A 17,619-nucleotide genomic window follows, 5' to 3' on the forward strand; every position below is an offset into this window, starting at 1 on the left:
ACCAATAAGCTATTGAATGGGTTGGTTTCGGTTCGTAGCGGTATGGTTTCGATCTGGTTACCGGTTCCGATCCAAAATTGACACCCTAACTCATGCACCCCACGAAAGTGTGATTACGCAAAGAACAAGACAAGAAAACCTAGTAGTCACCGACCAAGTAGTGCCATGCTCTATAGGTTGGACCGGTGGAGACATGCTTCGGTGAGCTTTCTGGTACTCTACGTTGCTTGGGGCTGTTGAGCAGCCACTATGAGCCAGCGACTCTTTTCAAGTCTTTGACGAGCAGTTGCAGTTCACAAGGCGAGGCAAGAATTAGGATAGCCATTTTCTGTCAATAGAAATGGTGGGTCCGTTGTTGCGCTCTCTCTGTTCTACAGCTCGTAAATCTTTATCATCATCTCCTTCCTTAAACTGTAATCGATTGGCATCTCTTCTCAAAACATCTCCCTTCCCACGCGTCCCCAATCTATCAAGGGGCTTCTCAGTCGCCCCTTCGCTTGCATCTGCTCCAGCAACGGGGAACGCATTAGACCCGAGCAGGCTTCGGAACGTGGCGGTCATTGCCCATGTCGATCATGGAAAGACTACTCTCATGGATAGGCTTCTCAGGCAGTGCGGCGCTGACCTTCCCCATGAACGTGCACTCGACAATATCAGCCTTGAGCGCGAACGCGGCATCACCATCGCTTCTAAGGCAATCAATCATTACCAAAACCCTAAAACATATTCCTTCTTTAATTTGCTCTGTATTCACTATTCTTCTTCTTGGTGTATTTAATGTAAAATTGTCAGAACAGAGTACTGAGTAATCCTGATAAGGCCTAGTGTGTGTTGGGTTTTATCGGAAAGTGTGTTTAGTAGTTCATCCAATTTTTTTTTTGGGGTCAAGTTTAGTAATGGTAATTCTTTTTTGGGTTTTCTTTAAGTAATACTTTTAGTTCTTATACCGTTTAGGCCTTAAGACACGGACAAGGTTTTATTCTGGCCAAGGATTGTTGTTGCGACAGTATCCCACTTTGAGTTTTTCTTGTGGGGTTGTCAATGATGCTGTTTCTTAATTATCTTTAATTAGTGTAGTGGTAGTTTTTTTTTTTTTTTTTTTTGGGGGGGGTGGGGGAGAGCTGGGCTCTAATGAAACCAGTTAATAAATTAAAAAAATTATGGTATCTATACATAGTCTCCCTCAATACATTCTGTTCATCTGTTGTATCGTTCAAGTTGGGAAATTCATTGAACATGCACTTATCAGTAATTGTTGTCATACAATTCTTCCCACTTTCTGGGTTCAGCTGCGTGAAAAATATTGTGCTGGCATGCTAGCATTCCACTCTACCGAAGTCCATATTTTCCATTGAAGCATGATTCAAAAACTCTATCATGAACTGCAGATTATCTGTAAAGACCCCGATTTTCTTAAAGATTAGAGATGTAATTGTTACTATGTCTCTGTCTTTGACCTATCGATTGAGGGGTGCTTCTTTTTGTATCTGTGGTGCGCCCCATCACATAAACTCTTTTTAGTCCAATCTGTTTGGTTTAGTTGTGCTATTGCAACCTGTTGGTTGCGGGTTTGAAACTTGGAAACAGCCTCTCCTGCGAAGGAGGGGGTAACGATGCATACATTTTCTCCTCCCAGACCCTGCAGTAGCGGGATCCAAGTGCACTGGACGCTCTGGACGTTTTTAGTACTTTAGTTTTGTACCTTTTTTTTTTTTTTAATACTTTGGGTTTTTGTTTTCTATATCTCACTGGCCTGCTTTTGTATTCTATCCTGTACCACAGGATGTTTGTGTCTTGCATCAGTGTGCCTGCAAAATTAAATGTGGATATTTAAAAAAAAAAAAATTATCTTTCAATCAAATATGTTTCAGAGACTGGATCAATATGCGGAAGCTCGAAGCTTCTGATGAAGTTATGTTCTTATGAATGCTGTCATCTTCATTTCATAGACTAGCACGATGAAATTGGCCCTGCTCAATATATTTTTGTTTTGATTCTTTAATTTTTTATACATTTTACTGTTGTGTTCTTTTGTGGTGTATTTTTTTAGAGAGAAAAGGTAGGATTATGTAGCCAACACCAAATTAACCACCTATTACATCCGATCTTAGGGCAGTTATTCAATGCCTCTAATTATCTATCTCTAAACTGTGTGTGAGAATATATTGATTTATATAACTCACCCCCACTCCATATTTTTTCCATTGGAATTGTTGTCCTTAGGGTGTTCCTTCTTGTTGTTTTTTCATATTGTCCCTATCATGGAAAGAAAACTTGGTCGAAACCTGTCGAAACCACCGATCTCGGTTTCGCAGGTTTCCGAGACGAGATGGAGGGGAATTTAAAAAACTACATGGTTTCGACTCGGTATCGACAGTTTCGACCATGTTTCGGTTGAAACATGGTTGAACCACCTTGAACCAGGCCTATATAATACCTCATCTCGACCAAGAAAGGCATATCTCAACTTGGTTTCGAAAGAAACCCCTCCAACTCGGTAGTTTCGACAGAAAACCCCTCCAACCAAGGTTTCCCCATGAATGGGAAAAAGTACCAGGTTTCGACCTGGTTTTGGTTGGTTTCGACCAAATTCGGTTTCAGCCAGGTCGAAACCTGGTTGAAACCCGAGTTCTGGATCCTTTGTCCCTATATCTCTCCTTATTTTAAATAAAATTTATTTATTATCTATCAAAAAGAAAAAAAAAACCCCATTACATCATAAACCCTCCCCCAGCTATAAAATTGGAAGAACCAACCTCCCTAACCATTTACAACTTCATCCCCATTATCATATATACAAAAATGATTTACCCCTCCTAAACTCATCTCCAGGAAACACCATAGTAAGCACTACATCTCTCTCATTGTCCAGTATTTCATCCTTGGCCCTTTCTTATGAAGTCACACTGGGAGCTAGTGCTTGCTATCCCCAAGCCCGTGGATCCTATCCGAAATCTTTGATGCTTCTTGTTCGCTTATTGAAGAAGGCCTATTGTTGTTAGGCTTTAGTCATGTTCATTTTACTTACATTCAACAGTAGCTTGGTCCATCTTTATTCCATTTCCTAAATTCCCCTTTATGGTAAGGGGATCCAAATAGCCCTCAATTTCTTTTTGACTGTTCTATTTGCATTTTCTTGCTGGAGGTAACTTTATTCAACATTCCTGGGATGGGAATGAACAGCTTAAAATAGTTCATTAGCTATTGCCAAGCCTCTGAAGGAGAAATGCACGGAGGAATAGAGATGCAATGGAGCTTGTGTTTGCTCTTAATATAAATCCAGGGCAGGATTCAACCACAATGGCTAGGGAGAGGGGAGGGAGGAATAATCGGAGGGTCAGAACTAATCCTTCATTGCATAGTGGCCAATTGTCCGAATAAAGATCCATTTTGATTTTTGGCCTCGAAACATAAACTCTTGCAGCCCCCCCCCCCCCCACATCATGATGAACCTCTCCTTGCGATTGGGATGAGGTAGATGCCTCCCAGCCAGGGGCTGGATCAATCGGAGTTTCCTTAGTAGCCATTGACCTATAGTTATCCTTAAACTTCTATACTGGGTGGAGAAGAAGTGAACAAGGGTACATTTACTTGCTGTCTTGTTCTCTACCTCGAACTGGGATCACTTGCTAGCTAGGTCAGATTGGAGCAACATTGTATGAGAACATATTACCATCTTCGGGGACAAGGGGCGGAACGACCTGTGCTATAGGCAAACACTCAGAAATCAACCTCCTAGCATCCACAACTTTAGTGCCTTCTACCAAAAATCCTTGCAATAAGGTTCCTTCTACAGACACCAGCACAAAGCAGATGGATCTTCTTCCACACAATGGCTGCCCTCTCTTCCATTGGGGCTCCTTCCCACTGAACCAAAGCTTCCTATAGAGTATTCAATAAGGTTCAAGCCATCCCTACCGAGGTCAAAAAAGTTTTCCACACCTCCATTGCATACTTACAACCCACGGTAGATATTTCTCATTTTCTTGATCTTCCTCACACAAGAGATGAACATTTCTCAGCCCCCATCCTCTCCTAATCAGGTTATCAATTGGCAAAATCTTCTGCAAAGACAGTCTACGTAAAGATGGAGATATGTAGTGGTATCTTCTGGTTTCAAATAATCTTATGGGGGGAAAGCATTGCCTCCATCATTCAACATCTTGCAAAAAGATCTGAGAACTTTACATTTTGGCCGCCTCCCTATCCTATTATCTCCCCTCTGGTGAGTTTTATAAGACCGTTCTACTTCTATCCCTGCATGATGCTATTATCTTAAAGGGAAACGTAGTGATGTAGATCATAGGTCCATGTGTAATTGCAGGAACAAGCCTTAAAACCAACCCAGTGTATTTTTTCTTTTTCTTTTTTGATAGATAAAACCAGCCCAGTGTAGTTGTGGGAGCCCAGTGTAGTTGTAGGATTCAACTACTGTGAGAGGCAGCCTGATCTGATGATGTGACAGGTTTTTGTCGGTTCAATGGAGCATCTCTATCGAACTCGTGACAAGTTATTTTTCAAGCAGGGGTGAATTGATGCTTATAAGTCACCTAAAGGGCTTATTTTATTGAAAATGAGCTTTGGGTTGGGTTATGTAGGTGTTGGGCTTTTGATCCCATGGGTTTACTTTGTAATTGGTCAATTTAGTAAACCTTAAAGTATGGATAGAAAGTAGGAAAACGGGATTTACTTCATTAGTTTAGTTAGAATCCTGTTTTGAGTCGGTTTCTTTCATTATTTTAGTTTCCTAGTTAGTTTATGTTACCTTAGTAGTTAAGGATTGTGTTAGGCCTTTCCGTTTTAGTGTTTGAGTTTGTTTTTTAGTCTTTTATGTAAGTTTATAAGGGGCTACAGCCTTGTACACGAATTTGATTACTGAGATTGAAAAAAAAACAAAACATAGCCTTGTGCTTTGCTCTGTGAGAGAGTACGGTGAGAAACCAAAATACGGTGAGAGGCCATGGGTGACAGACTTGGGAGAGAGTGGGATGCTCGATCCAATTCTATCCTTCTTTTTTATTTTCTATTTTCTTCTTTGTTTCTATTTCAATTAATTTCATTGTGTGATCTGCTACAAGTTCTTCAATTGTTGCCTAGTATTTTGAAGATCAAATCAGCATTAAACCTTATTTAAGAAGATCCTACTTGGGGCTAGGTCCTTCGTGATCCAGCTCTACATTATTTGGTATCAGAGCCATGGAAGGATGGTAGACAGAAACTTTCCACTGAAGTCAGATTCGACATCTATACCAAACTCGAGGACGAGTTTTTTTTTCTAGATGGAGAGAATTGATGTAGATCACAGGTCCATGTGTAGCCGCAGGAACAAGCCCTTAAACCAGCCCAGTGTAGTTGTGGGATTCAATTGCTGTGAGAGGCAGCCTGATTTGATGATGTGACAGGTTTTTGTCAGTTCAATGGAGCATCTTTATTAAACTTGTGGATGAGTTTTTTTTCAAGCAGGGGAGAATTGATGCAAATAAGTCACCTAACGGGCTTATTTTATTGAAAATGAGTTTTGGGTTGGGTTATGTTGGGCTTTTGATCCCATGGGTTTACTTTGTAATTGGTCAATTTAGTAAACCTTAAAGTATGGATAGAAAATAGGAAAACAGGATTTACTTCATTAGTTTAGTTAGAATCCTGTTTTGAGTCGGTTTCTTTCATTATTTTAGTTTCCTAGTCAGTTTATGTAACCTTAGTAGTTAAGGATTGTATTAGGCCTGTCTTTTTTAGTGTTTGAGTCTTTCTATGTAAGTTTATAAGGGGCTACAGCCTTGTACTCGAATTTGATTAATGAAATATTGGCTTGAGCCTTTGTAAAAACCTGAGATCGGATAGGTGAGAGACCTAGGGTGAGATACCCATTCCTTTTCCGCATCCCCTTCCATTGGTTCAAGGCTTCAAAACCCTAAAGCTGTCTAATCAACTTCAAGAATTCTATAAGTTGCTGGGATTTCTTTTCTGTAGATTGTTTTCATCGATGTCTTGGAATTACATCAACACTTTATTGCTGCCAAGATCCACAATCATATGCCAGCACAGCAGGGAACAATCCCCACTATCGATTTCAAGAGAAACTAGGGTTTTCAAAATCCTAAGGCTGTTCGATCTCTGTTCTGATCGTGTCTTCTATTTGGGATTCATTTGACTTTCAAGAAGTGTATTCAATCCATTGGAAAGAGAAGTATTCAACCCATTTGCTACTTCAGCAGGTTATTGTTCCCTCATTTGAGTTCCCATTGTTCTTTTTCTTTGTTGATTACATTATTTGAGATCTCACCATTCTCTTCCAACCAATTTGAGATCCCATTGTTCTCTTTCTTGTTCACTGGAGGGTTTTCTATTTGATCCTGCCAGGGATTAGACCTATTCCGGTTCTAGTCTTACATTATGTAGTGGTTGAGATTTCCATATTATTCTGTTGTTCGGATAGTATTTCAATAAACATTGTGATCTTTCTCTTAATTGAGTGATTTCTTTGTTGATCTATCTTAATTGAATTTCCTACATTGAATCTTGAATGTTCTTACTATTCATGTTTTGCAGGTTACTTCCATCTCATGGAAGGAAAATGAGCTGAACATGGTTGATACTCCTGGACATGCAGATTTTGGGGGGGAAGTATGTTGTCTTTTAAAACTTAGAACTTAGAAGTTCCTATATTTTGAGTTATTTTAGGAAGTCTATATTCATTTTTTTTTGTATAACATGTTGGATGAGTACATAGGTTGAGCGAGTTGTTGGCATGGTTGAGGGGGCAATTTTAGTTGTGGATGCTGGTGAGGGTCCATTGGCACAGACCAAGTTTGTTCTTGCAAAAGCTTTAAAATATGGATTGCGCCCAATACTCCTCCTTAACAAAGTAGACCGACCTGCTGGTATGACAACCTTTTTCTTTTCTGTTGTTTTTTTTTAATCACATTTTGGAATAAGTATGCTTCTGAGTACATTTGAACTGTGAGGGCTTGACCATGGTTATGTTTGCTTTCACTTTGCCGTTTGAATATCATTTGATCATGGCTTTTCTTTTTGGAGTTGAAGAAACTTTGTCAAAGTGAAAGGGCCAAGCTATTTATCATTCACAATCGTCATGTTGAGCCGTTTCTCAGATTCTTTTCCTCGTCTCATCTTTTCTTTTATTGGGCTCTAGTACTTTTTGTTATCCCCCCTCACTTGTACTTTTCTTTCTAAATATCATTTATTTTGTACAGTGTTACTTGTGCAAATTTGTGGCAACCAAATAAAAGGAACTAGTTTAGTCTTCCTTCACTGCTAGAATGAGAAACCTTGATGCCAACATCAAATCATTTCATGCTCGCATTGTGCTTGCATTTTGTGTATGAACTTTGATGTACTCAGAGTGTTTAGTAATCTGCATTTGTGTTTTAGCAGGCAACCATGCCGCAAAATATTCACTGTAAAGTGTTGAGTGAAATTATGCTAGCTTGTTCTGGTTGTATTTGTAGCCAGCTTTGATATTCTTACACTTGGTGCCTACTGGCCATAAGTTGTGTTATGTGCCTATGGTGTGGGCACCGATCTATGGACAGATGCATGGAGTAGCTGATGGATGGAAACATGTAATGGAACTTTAACTCTATGCAGTTTTTGAGTTGGAAAATGATGCATCATTTGATGTTTTTAGTCGACAAAACCATTTGGAGGGGGCTGACAAGGAGAGCTATTGCCCTCTCATCCTGTGAAGAGGATCGAATCATAGGCTTCCAAGCTCTGAAAATAATATCATTTGGCACTTCCTTGGATAGTAGATCCGCACAAGTGGTCTGAATGTAATGTTGTAGATAAGCTCGTGCATAGTATTCCACTCCTCCCACAAGCTCAATGAAATTTATAACAGAATTGCTACTAAGGAACTGACCCTCACTCTGCTCGGAGCAAAATACCAAAACATCATCAGCTCCTTGACATTTTTGGATGAGCTCAATAAAAATGAAAAATCTTACCAAAATGGTATCAAAACTCTTTGATAAAAGAACAAAAATGAAATAGGTGATTAGTTAAGTCACCATTATTTACGCACATGAGACAAACAAACTGAGAGAAACACCTACCCTTATCTTTTAATAGATTGCTGAGATCTTCACTTTCTTATGGCAATTTCCAAGTCCAATGCCTTGCATTTCAAAGGAGCATGCTGTCTGAAGGGTTAAACAAGTAAAACGCTCTGTCGTATCATGGCTGAGTGGGTATCCCTAGAAAGGACTTGATAGTTAGGGTTTTGATTTTGGCAAATTTGGAATTACGAGGAAAGATTTTAAGAGTAGAGAACCTAGGGCTGAATTGGTCAGTGGTATAGCTGGAGATAGCCAACCAGCCAGCTGCCTTTATTCCACTTTTCCAATCCAATCTAATCTTTGGGCCAGCGTAATGTAGCTCTAAATAGGAGAAGGATCCTATTAGAGCCCAAGCAACTGGATCTCAATGGGGCTGCTGGTTCGAATGGGCAGAATAGGTAAACTAGGGTAGAATTAGGGTTAGGAATAGGGATTTGAGCTAGGGTTTTATTGGGTGCAGGTCAAATGGAAGCTAATGGAATAGGTTTTGAATAGGTTTAACTAGAAATTAAAATTCTGAAACTCTAGGGTTAGGGTTTGGGTTTTAGAATCTAGGTTGAAAACTAGGGTTAAGGGTGGGGTTTTTGGGCAGGGTTTCTGGTCGAGTTTTACTGGCAGTGGGGGGAAGGTTCGATCAGAATATTGGCCAATTCTGATGGTTAAAATAGTCTGGACAGAATTGAGACTATCTTAGGGTTTTTTGGGTTTAGTGGGAGATGAGGGGAATTAGGGTTTTTGATGGACAGTTGAGGCTGCAGGTTAGGTCAAGTGGAGGGAGGGCAGTAAGGGATCTGTGGTTAAATTTTGGATGAAAACTGATGAAGGATGAAGGCTGGACAGGTTCTAGATGAATTAGGGTTTATGGGATTCAAACTAAAAATAAAGGGATCGAATGGGGAAGGAGAAGGAAAAAAACAGAATTAAACTTCAAACTCATAGCAGGAATCCACCGGCAGCAGCTTGATAATTGAAGGAACCTCCCGATCGTCTCGATGCAAGGGGTCGCAGGAATCCACCCACCCTATCCACCTTGAAATCCACAAGGATATCACTCACAAAGAGCAGGAACAGCAGCAGCAACAGCCGACAGCAGCAAAAGAGTCTTTTTTTAATTCAAAATTCAGTGTGGGGGAGCCCTCCACGATGTACTTTATTTATAATGTGGCTTTATGCCAAATCCTACTACAACTTAATGACTTCTCCTTCATAAAATCATGGAAGGGAAGGAATTTAAACTAAAACTAATAACTTAAAATAGTAAAAGACCTATTTAACCCTACTAACTTAAGTTAAAAGACATCTAACTTAAAACAACTAATTTAAAAGAAGATTCCATACTAGCCAATAGGATATAAGGACCTATTAACCAATAGGAACACTTCACTTAAATTAGACCAATTGAACCAATTGGGTGCAACCTATTCTAAACCGGTTCAATCTAAAACAGGAAAATAAACTAAGTATGGAAAATAATATTCCTAATCTATGGCTCCCTAATCAAGCCCTAAGTTCAGGGCTTCTTCTTCTTCTTCTTCCTACTTGGAGCTGCATCACAGCGACTCTTTATTTGGCAGCTTGTGACCGTAAGGTACCTTTTTTTATCTTTATTTACCAATGCAGATCAAAAGAAGGATCTGCTGTGGTGGCTTAAGAGAGAGAATAAGAAAAATAAAGGGAAGATAAGGGGTTGTTCTGGGTTTGTGAACAGTAATTTTAGATGAAAAAGAGAGGAGAGGAGTAATGCAGACAAGTCACCCAAATGGCTTATTTTATTGGGAATAAGTCTTGGGTTGGGTTATGTAGGTGTTGGACCGGTGATCTCATGGATTTTTTTTCTAATGGGCCTAAAATATGGGTGGAAAGGAGGAAAACGGGATTTACTTCATTAGTTTAGTTAGAGTCTTGTTTTGAGTACTTCATTAGTTTAGTTAGAGTCCTGTTTTGAGTACGTCATTAGTTTAGTTAGAGACCTGTTTTGAGTACGTCATTAGTTTAGTTAGAGTCCTGTTTTGAGTCAGTTTCTTTCATTATTTTAGTTTCTTAGTCAGTTTATGTTACCTTGTTAGTTAAGGATTGGGTTAGGCCTTTCCTTTTTAGTGTTTGAGTCTGTTTTTGAGTCTTCTATATAAGTTTGTAAGGGGCTACAGCCTTGTACACGAATTTGATTAATGAGATTGAGAAAAAGAAAACATAGCTTTGTGCTTTGCTTTGTGAGAGAGTATGGTGAGATGCTATTGGCGAGAGACCAAAATACGGTGAGAGGCCGTGGGCAAGGTTTAAAGTATCAGAAGGGTGATTTTAAGAGACGTATCATATCATATCGTATCGGAGATCGTATTGTATGGTACAAATATGCACGGAAATGGTCAAGATACACATGGAAATACATTTTTGGAGCAAAAAACAACATAAATAAGCTATATATAACATGTATCATGTATAAACATTAAAGTGGAGAACAACGTATAACAAGACAAGTGCATTAAATTGAAATTGTTATAAAGGATGAGGTTTCTTACATGTAGTAATAGTCTATTGCCATGAAGAGTTTGATGCGTCAGCTAACTTAGTTTTACCTAAATTAATGGATTTATAGCAAAAAAAAAAAGGATTAAAAACCATGATTTAAACACAAAGATCATGTTTTTTTTGGAAAACCTACCCTTTTCTATGAAATCTCCTTCAATCTCTGATCTCAGTTTGTTGGATGCTGTAAAGGATGATGTTGTAGCACTCCTTGATTTGTTTTTGAGTGTAGATTAGAAGCCCCAACTCCAAAAGTGTGAAAAAACTTGGTTAAATGGAAGATTTTAGACACTCGGTTGAGAGTTTCCCTTCTTTTTTCCTCCAGAATATGTGCTGTATTGAGTTTGTGACTCAAAATTGCTTTTTATGGTTTGTATCGACGATATCGATGGTATCAGTATGTATCAAGCAGTATCGGCTGATACATATCGATACGTAGCGATACAAACCGATACGAATTAAAGCATTCATAGAACCCTTCACCAGATGGTATCGATATTTATCAGATCGGCCTGTATTGGCCAATACATTTCGATACCATCTGAGATAGTCCATTTAGAAAAAAGAGATGTGTCGGTATGTATCATATCGGTACCGACTGATACCGATACTTTAAACCTTGGCCGTGGGTGAGAGACCCGAGTCTAAGAAAGACTACCCTATCTACTTTTTCCCTTCTTTGATTTCTTGTGTTTTTTATTTTATTGTTCTGAAATTTTCTGCAAATTTGAGAATCAATCGAACTAATTACTGTTGCTGGAGTCTGGACCTGAAGTTTGCGTTGTGATTCTCTTGTTGACTGTTTATCACTTGTGACTGGTCTACATTTAGGAGAGAAGAGAGAGAGAGAAAGGAGAGGCACCAACCTCGACATCGAAATAAAACTACATCTTTATTAATTCCATTATCAGATCATTGCTTTACGTAGCATATCAGACCATAAAAGCATAAATTAACCTCTAAGCCCTCAACTTTCTATTCTTAACACAACTCACAAATTAGAAATTTTCCTAAATTCCTAAACTTAAGAACCAAGGAATCTGAAAATAGAAACTTTCTAGAATTTATGGAGTATCTAAAACCAGATTGAGCAGTCCTTTAATAAAATAGACAATCCAAATTAATAAATCAATATGGACCCGATCTAACCTAAATCTTTTAGAAAACTGAAAATAGAAACAATTCCAAAAAAGAAACAAATAAAAAAGGGATGCTGACTAAAAGGAAACGAACCTAAACAGCAAGACACAAAATGCTTAACTAAAATGGACTCTTTCTAGACTACATTTACTTAACAGCACATGAGACCCACATAGTCTTATCTATATACCTAATCCCGCGTACCCCCTTAAATCCTAACTTTTGGGTTTATAAAAGAGGCTTGTTACATTAGTAAACCCAAAAATAAAAAGTCTAAGGTCCATAGAATTGAACCATGGGCCGAAATAAAGTCTTCTATGGCCCAATTGAGCACCATTAACTGCATCAATTCTCATGGTGTTGAGAAAAACTCGTCCACAAGTTTTGTAGAATGGAAGAAATAATAACACTTTAATGGGTACCCGTACTTGTAGATCATTGTCTTCAACTTGAATAAAATTCAAAAATATGAAGCTTCGACTGAATGTCTGTGTCTTGAAACGTGAGAGGAAGAACGAAATGATCTGAAACAACTTTCATCGCAATAGGATCTTCCACAAACTTATTTTGTGCTTGAAGGGATTCAACTTCCAATAAGCTCAGTAGAAACAGCAAGTTCTTCAGCTTGTTTGATCTCTTCCAACTCCTTTTGTGGCTTCATTGTTGTTGTTTCGATTGGCTTTTAAGAGCTATCACTTTGCAGCCCTTTCAAGACAATAGTTCCTTGTAGATGAGAGGGATTTAATGTTCATAAAATCAAAAGAGCGCGATCGGGTTGCAAAAATAAGGATTTCTAATCCTCTTGGTATCCTTAATGAAGACAAACCAATTTGATGGAAAAGAGAGGATTGCTTCAGGATCGGTAACACTTTGTCGAGCTTCAAGCCATGAGTGACCCACTACAACGGCATGTTTAAGTGAACATGCGACATTGTGCATCTACTGGAATAAGAGCAAATAGAGAACTCAACAAAAATATCATCGGAAATAATGTTGATTTCACCAGTTGTTGACAACATATCTACCACTGATTTTGAAACTAGACTGTCACCAAGCCCTTCAACTATGAATAGGGAAGAAATCTTTCCATTGTGCAATCAAACTGTAGTTTGGAAAGAAAAGGTATCCATGGCCAGTTTAGGGTAGGCTCTGATGGTAAATAATGCCAGATAAAAAGAAGGATCTGCTGTGGTGGGCTTAAGAAGAGAGAACTAGAGAAGAAGAAAGAGAAGATAAGGGATTGTTCCGGGGTTGTGAATGGTACCCGAGAGAGAGGACATAAAATACTTAAGACACAACATACTCAACAAAAATTACTCTTTCTAGACTATATATGCTTGTGTAACCCCTTAAACCCTTACTTTTGGGCTTATAAAAGGGTTCCGTGCACCCCCTTAAGACACAAAATTCTTAACTAAAATTACTCTTTCTAGACTATATATGCTTGTGTAACCCCTTAAACCCTTACCTTTGGGCTTATAAAAGGGTCCCTTTACATTAATGAACCCAAAAAAAAATGTCCAAGACCCAAAGAATCAAACCATGGGCCAAAATAAAGTATTCTGATGCGGTGATGCCCAATTGGACATCATTAACTGCATCAATTACACTTCAATCCTTAATGCCTCCTTTTTCCTTTGCTGAATTGCAGAATAAAAATATTCAACCATTAATACATTCACCATTGGCTTTTGAAATTCCCATCCTCCATCAATTTGCTACAGAACAAAGTATACTTTTAATTTGATGCCATGATGATGGTGACCAATATGGAACTGCCTTCTGTTGGGGGTCAATTTGTCTTTACACCTTTCAAACAAGACTCTGAGAAGTATTCCCAGTGTTCTATCCTGCACCTATGCTGTCTGACCTCATATATGTCTTTTGCCTCGTAGATTGTCGCTTGATTAAGGAGTTTTAGGTTGTTTCTTGTGATGCTTATAATCTCTTTCTTTTTCTATCTTTTCTTTATTTCTGTTTCTGTTTGTTCTGTAGTTCTACAATCTTTATTGGTCTTATTTACCCTGGCTTATACCTTATTGAGAGTATAGCAGATGTTTAGAGATGGAAGGAGAAACTAAGATATACAATATCTGAGATGTGAGTTATATCTTACCTGTCAGAATTCAAAAAATAATGATGCATGGTTAGGTACTTTGGTAAGCTGCATTAATTCAGCTTCTAGCTGATTAAGATTGATGCACAACAAACCACAAATTGCTGCTTTTAGTTTTTAGTTATGATGCTGGTAAAAACATAGTGCTAGGTTTCGGTCGGAACATGTACTTTTCACCCCCAAGTTTCAATGAATTGTTTCAGGGGGCCAAATGGCCAAATTAGGTTCTAAACTTCTACAACATCCTATTTTAGGCCCTCTAAACATAGTGGAACCCTTCAAATTTAAAAAATCGCTTAAAATAGTAAGTTTGATTTCGGACCCTAGGTTGGTAGTGTACGCTGTATACATTCTCTAATATGGCCTTTTCTACACATTGTTAGTCCTAGAACACATATAACTCAAGTAAAACAACTTAAATATGTACTGGGAATGATTTTTTTTTGGGGTAAATGTATTAGGAATGATTCAACATCAAATTATAAACCATTTCATAAATCATGGATCATGCATGGTTTATTACAAAGAGTCAAATATATTGGAGTAAAAAATAGTACAATACAAGCAATGAGTCACCCTTATGCCCATCCTAGAGTCCTAGACTCCTAGTATTGAAACGAGTGCCGGGCAGGATCAAAACCACAAAATGTTATCCTCCAACTATATCACAAAAGCTGGCCATGTCATAGCTGGAGGTACCCTAACCTAGGGTATAGATCTCCGAACGTGAGGAACTCGTTTGAGAGCCACTGCTACTGGATGGTGCCTATGGAACTGTCACCAGCATGTATGATTGCTATGGAACCGGCACCTTTCAACAACCCAAAAAATTGGCTCTTCCACTGCATTCCTCTACTGCCCAAGCACTTGTATGGCAGTGATTTGGCCAAAAGAGCAAGGAAACTGGGTTTTTCAAGGTTCTCTGCCGAAACCAGGTGAAATGCATGAAATGGGTTGAAATTTCGATCCGTTTTATGCGAATCATGGTATTATATTAAAGGCCTGAAACAGTTTCGACCAAAATATCAGCGAAAGTATTTTCGATGTTTCGCTGAAATTTCTGTCAAAACTTTGTAATCCTTGGGTATTGCAGGCTATTTTGTTTCGACAGCCTGCGAAACCGAAATGTTTAGCTAAATTTTGCGAAAACCTTGTACCACGGGAAAGAATCAAGATGGAGAAGCTGCTGTTCTCTCATCCTGAATTTCAACAAAACTACTTCAAGTGTACATTATTGGGTTCGCTTCTGATTTCTTATGTTAACCTTTGTGTAGAGTCGTAGACTTTACTACCTAAACTTGAGGTTGAAAAGCAGCAACCTAGAATCCTAGTCTAGCTGATGACTCTTTTCCTGATTGATAAACAACTTTGATTAAATCCTTTGATTTTCCTTATTGTTTGAGGATCCTACAAGTACACTTCACTTTTACTTGTTGAAAAAGAAATGAGGAATAGATCTATGTCCTTGAAACCAGCTAGGACTAATGTTTCTTCTGTGTAAGCCCTTTGCCAGCCTTGTCACATTCAAAATGGCCACTGCTTGTCTGTTGATGACAGAACTTCACCTCTAGCCTTCTCTTCTCCTAGTCAACAACACTGGCCTGTTTTGTATTTTTGTCAGAGCATGGATCTGTTGGCATAGCTGCTGCTGCTGCATTTTCCTTATCTTGGTAATGTTTACTAATCTTGGTATTTGTCTTTAAGTAATAGATGTGTTAGTTGTTGTGGTCTTTTCTGGAATATCATTCTTTAGAAGTGCATCAGCATCAACCAACATTTCTATCATTCTATGTGCTTGCAATTACTAGCTATTCTTATGTTTAAATGCAAGAATAATTGGTTTTCCTCCTTCAAAGATCTTCTCGTAGGATGTTTTCTATTATTCGTGATAATGATCTTCCTGGTCTTTATTTTTGCAGTTACAGAGGAGAGATGTGATGAAGTGGAGAGCCTAGTTTTCGATCTTTTTGCAAATCTGGGTGCTTCAGGTGCATGAATTTCTTACACTGAAAAATTGTGGATGGTTTTTCTAGGTTACTCTTAATATTCCATGTGGCAGCTAAAAGTTCTCCATATGTTTTGATTGTGTTTCTTCTCAGTCATAATGGTAAAATTTTGTCCATTGTACTTCCCTATGTGGCTGAATAAAGTGCTAGTTTTCTGGGCACTTTTTTACTTAAAATTACACAAGCTTCAATGTTTTTTTTTGTGAGGGAAAAGTTCCAACATATGTTGGGCTGACAGGCTCCATAATCAAACCCCATCATTCTTCCATGCGGAAGGAATAGGAATCACGTGAATAGATCTAGGCGACCCAGCTGGAAAAGCCCTTCACAACAAAGTTGTATTTGTTTCCTCTGCTTCTCAGTGTTGGTTTTCATTGTCTTCATGTGCTTTGTTCTGGGGATGTCACTTGAAATGATTTTTCCTGAATTTGTTTCACAGAGGACCAGCTAGATTTTCCTGTTCTTTATGCTTCTGCAAAGGAGGGATGGGCTTCCTCCACTTTTACCAAAGGTCCTCCGGATGATGCAAAAAATATGTCGCAATTGCTTGATGCCATTCTAAAACATGTTCCTCCACCCACGGCAAGCTTGGATGAACCTTTCCAGATGCTGGTTAGTATAAGAATGTTGTCAAATTATTTTATAAGATCATTCTGGATTGAAAATTAATTGCAAGGGGCATGCTTGCGTACTTCTTCTCTTTCTCTGCTGCTTTCAACTTTGTCTTTTTTACTTATTTGCTGGGGAACATCCGAAAGATGCTTGACAGTCACTTGCAGGTTTCCATGATGGAACGTGACTTTTATCTTGGACGAATATTGACCGGTCGTATCTCGTCAGGAATTATTCGTGTTGGGGATAGAGTGCATGGTCTCCGTAAAACAGATTCTGGTGTTGAGAAGATTGAGGAAGGAAAGGTAAAGTCATGTGTTCTAAAGATTCATTCACATTGCAGAATGCAGAATATTTCAGAATCATTTTATGACTTTGAGAGACTTGTTTTGCAGGTCACGAAACTTATGAAAAAGAAGGGTACAAGCATAGTTCTCATTGATAGTGCAGGAGCTGGTGATATAATATCAATGGCTGGGTTGGCAAGTCCATCAATAGGTCACACAGCGTCAAATGTGGAGGTTTGTTGTGCGTGTTTATTTAAATTTTTTTTGGGGGGGTTCACCTACTATCTTTGTTTAATGATCTGAGATAGTGATTCTATCATTATCACTTTAATTATTGGGACAATTGCTTAGATCTTCATGATAGAAAAAAGATTTACCCATCTGGCGTACTTCAAATTTATTTTACTCTCATCAGTTTTAAGGCAGAAAAGATTTACAAAAACCCCCAAAAATACAGTTGTTCGTACAACGCATTAGAAAAAGGTGAGTGAACTTCTTAAAATACCCCCAACATCTTTGTAATTTAGTAAGTCCCACTCCCTCTCTCTCTTCCGACTTCTGCTGGATTCTTTCATCCTTTAACTTCTTCTTCTTTCGATGATTAATGAACATTTCCGCATTCTTCTTCTACTAGAGTTATTGTCATGGTTTAAAGTATCGACCGATACGATACAATACGGACCGATATGTATCGGTATCGGTTGATACCGATACGTCTCCTTTTTTAAAAAAAATGAACTGTTTCGAATTGTATCGAAATGTATCGACTGATACTGGCCGATACGATACGACCGATACGTATCGATACGTCCAGTAAAGGGTTCAGTGGGTGGTTTAATATGTGTCGATATGTA

The 17,619-nt window shown here is 38.5% G+C and overlaps 1 protein-coding gene across 1 annotated transcript; it reads left to right on the forward strand.

The window, feature by feature from the left end:
* The first annotated feature begins 306 nt into the window (after positions 1-306).
* On the forward strand, positions 307-17,242 carry LOC122638714 (50S ribosomal subunit assembly factor BipA-like). The gene is made up of 8 exons (XM_043831567.1): positions 307-694; positions 6,550-6,624; positions 6,731-6,881; positions 15,780-15,848; positions 16,306-16,478; positions 16,646-16,783; positions 16,874-16,999; positions 17,117-17,242. The coding sequence occupies exons 1-8, from the start codon at positions 341-343 to the stop codon at positions 17,240-17,242; spliced, it is 1,212 nt and encodes a 403-aa protein (XP_043687502.1). The 5' UTR covers positions 307-340.
* The last annotated feature ends 377 nt before the right edge of the window (positions 17,243-17,619 follow it).

Source organism: Telopea speciosissima, chromosome 9 (genome assembly GCF_018873765.1).
Source record: "Telopea speciosissima isolate NSW1024214 ecotype Mountain lineage chromosome 9, Tspe_v1, whole genome shotgun sequence".
Taxonomy (NCBI): domain Eukaryota; kingdom Viridiplantae; phylum Streptophyta; class Magnoliopsida; order Proteales; family Proteaceae; genus Telopea; species Telopea speciosissima.

Coding starts and splice junctions, on each gene's coding strand:
- LOC122638714 (XM_043831567.1), top strand. CDS start 341: ATGGTGGGTCCGTTGTTGCGCTCTCTCTGTTCTACAGCTCGTAAATCT. Junction 6,625..6,730: donor ATGCAGATTTTGGGGGGGAA/GTATGTTGTCTT, acceptor ATGAGTACATAG/GTTGAGCGAGTTGTTGGCAT. Junction 6,882..15,779: donor CAAAGTAGACCGACCTGCTG/GTATGACAACCT, acceptor TTATTTTTGCAG/TTACAGAGGAGAGATGTGAT.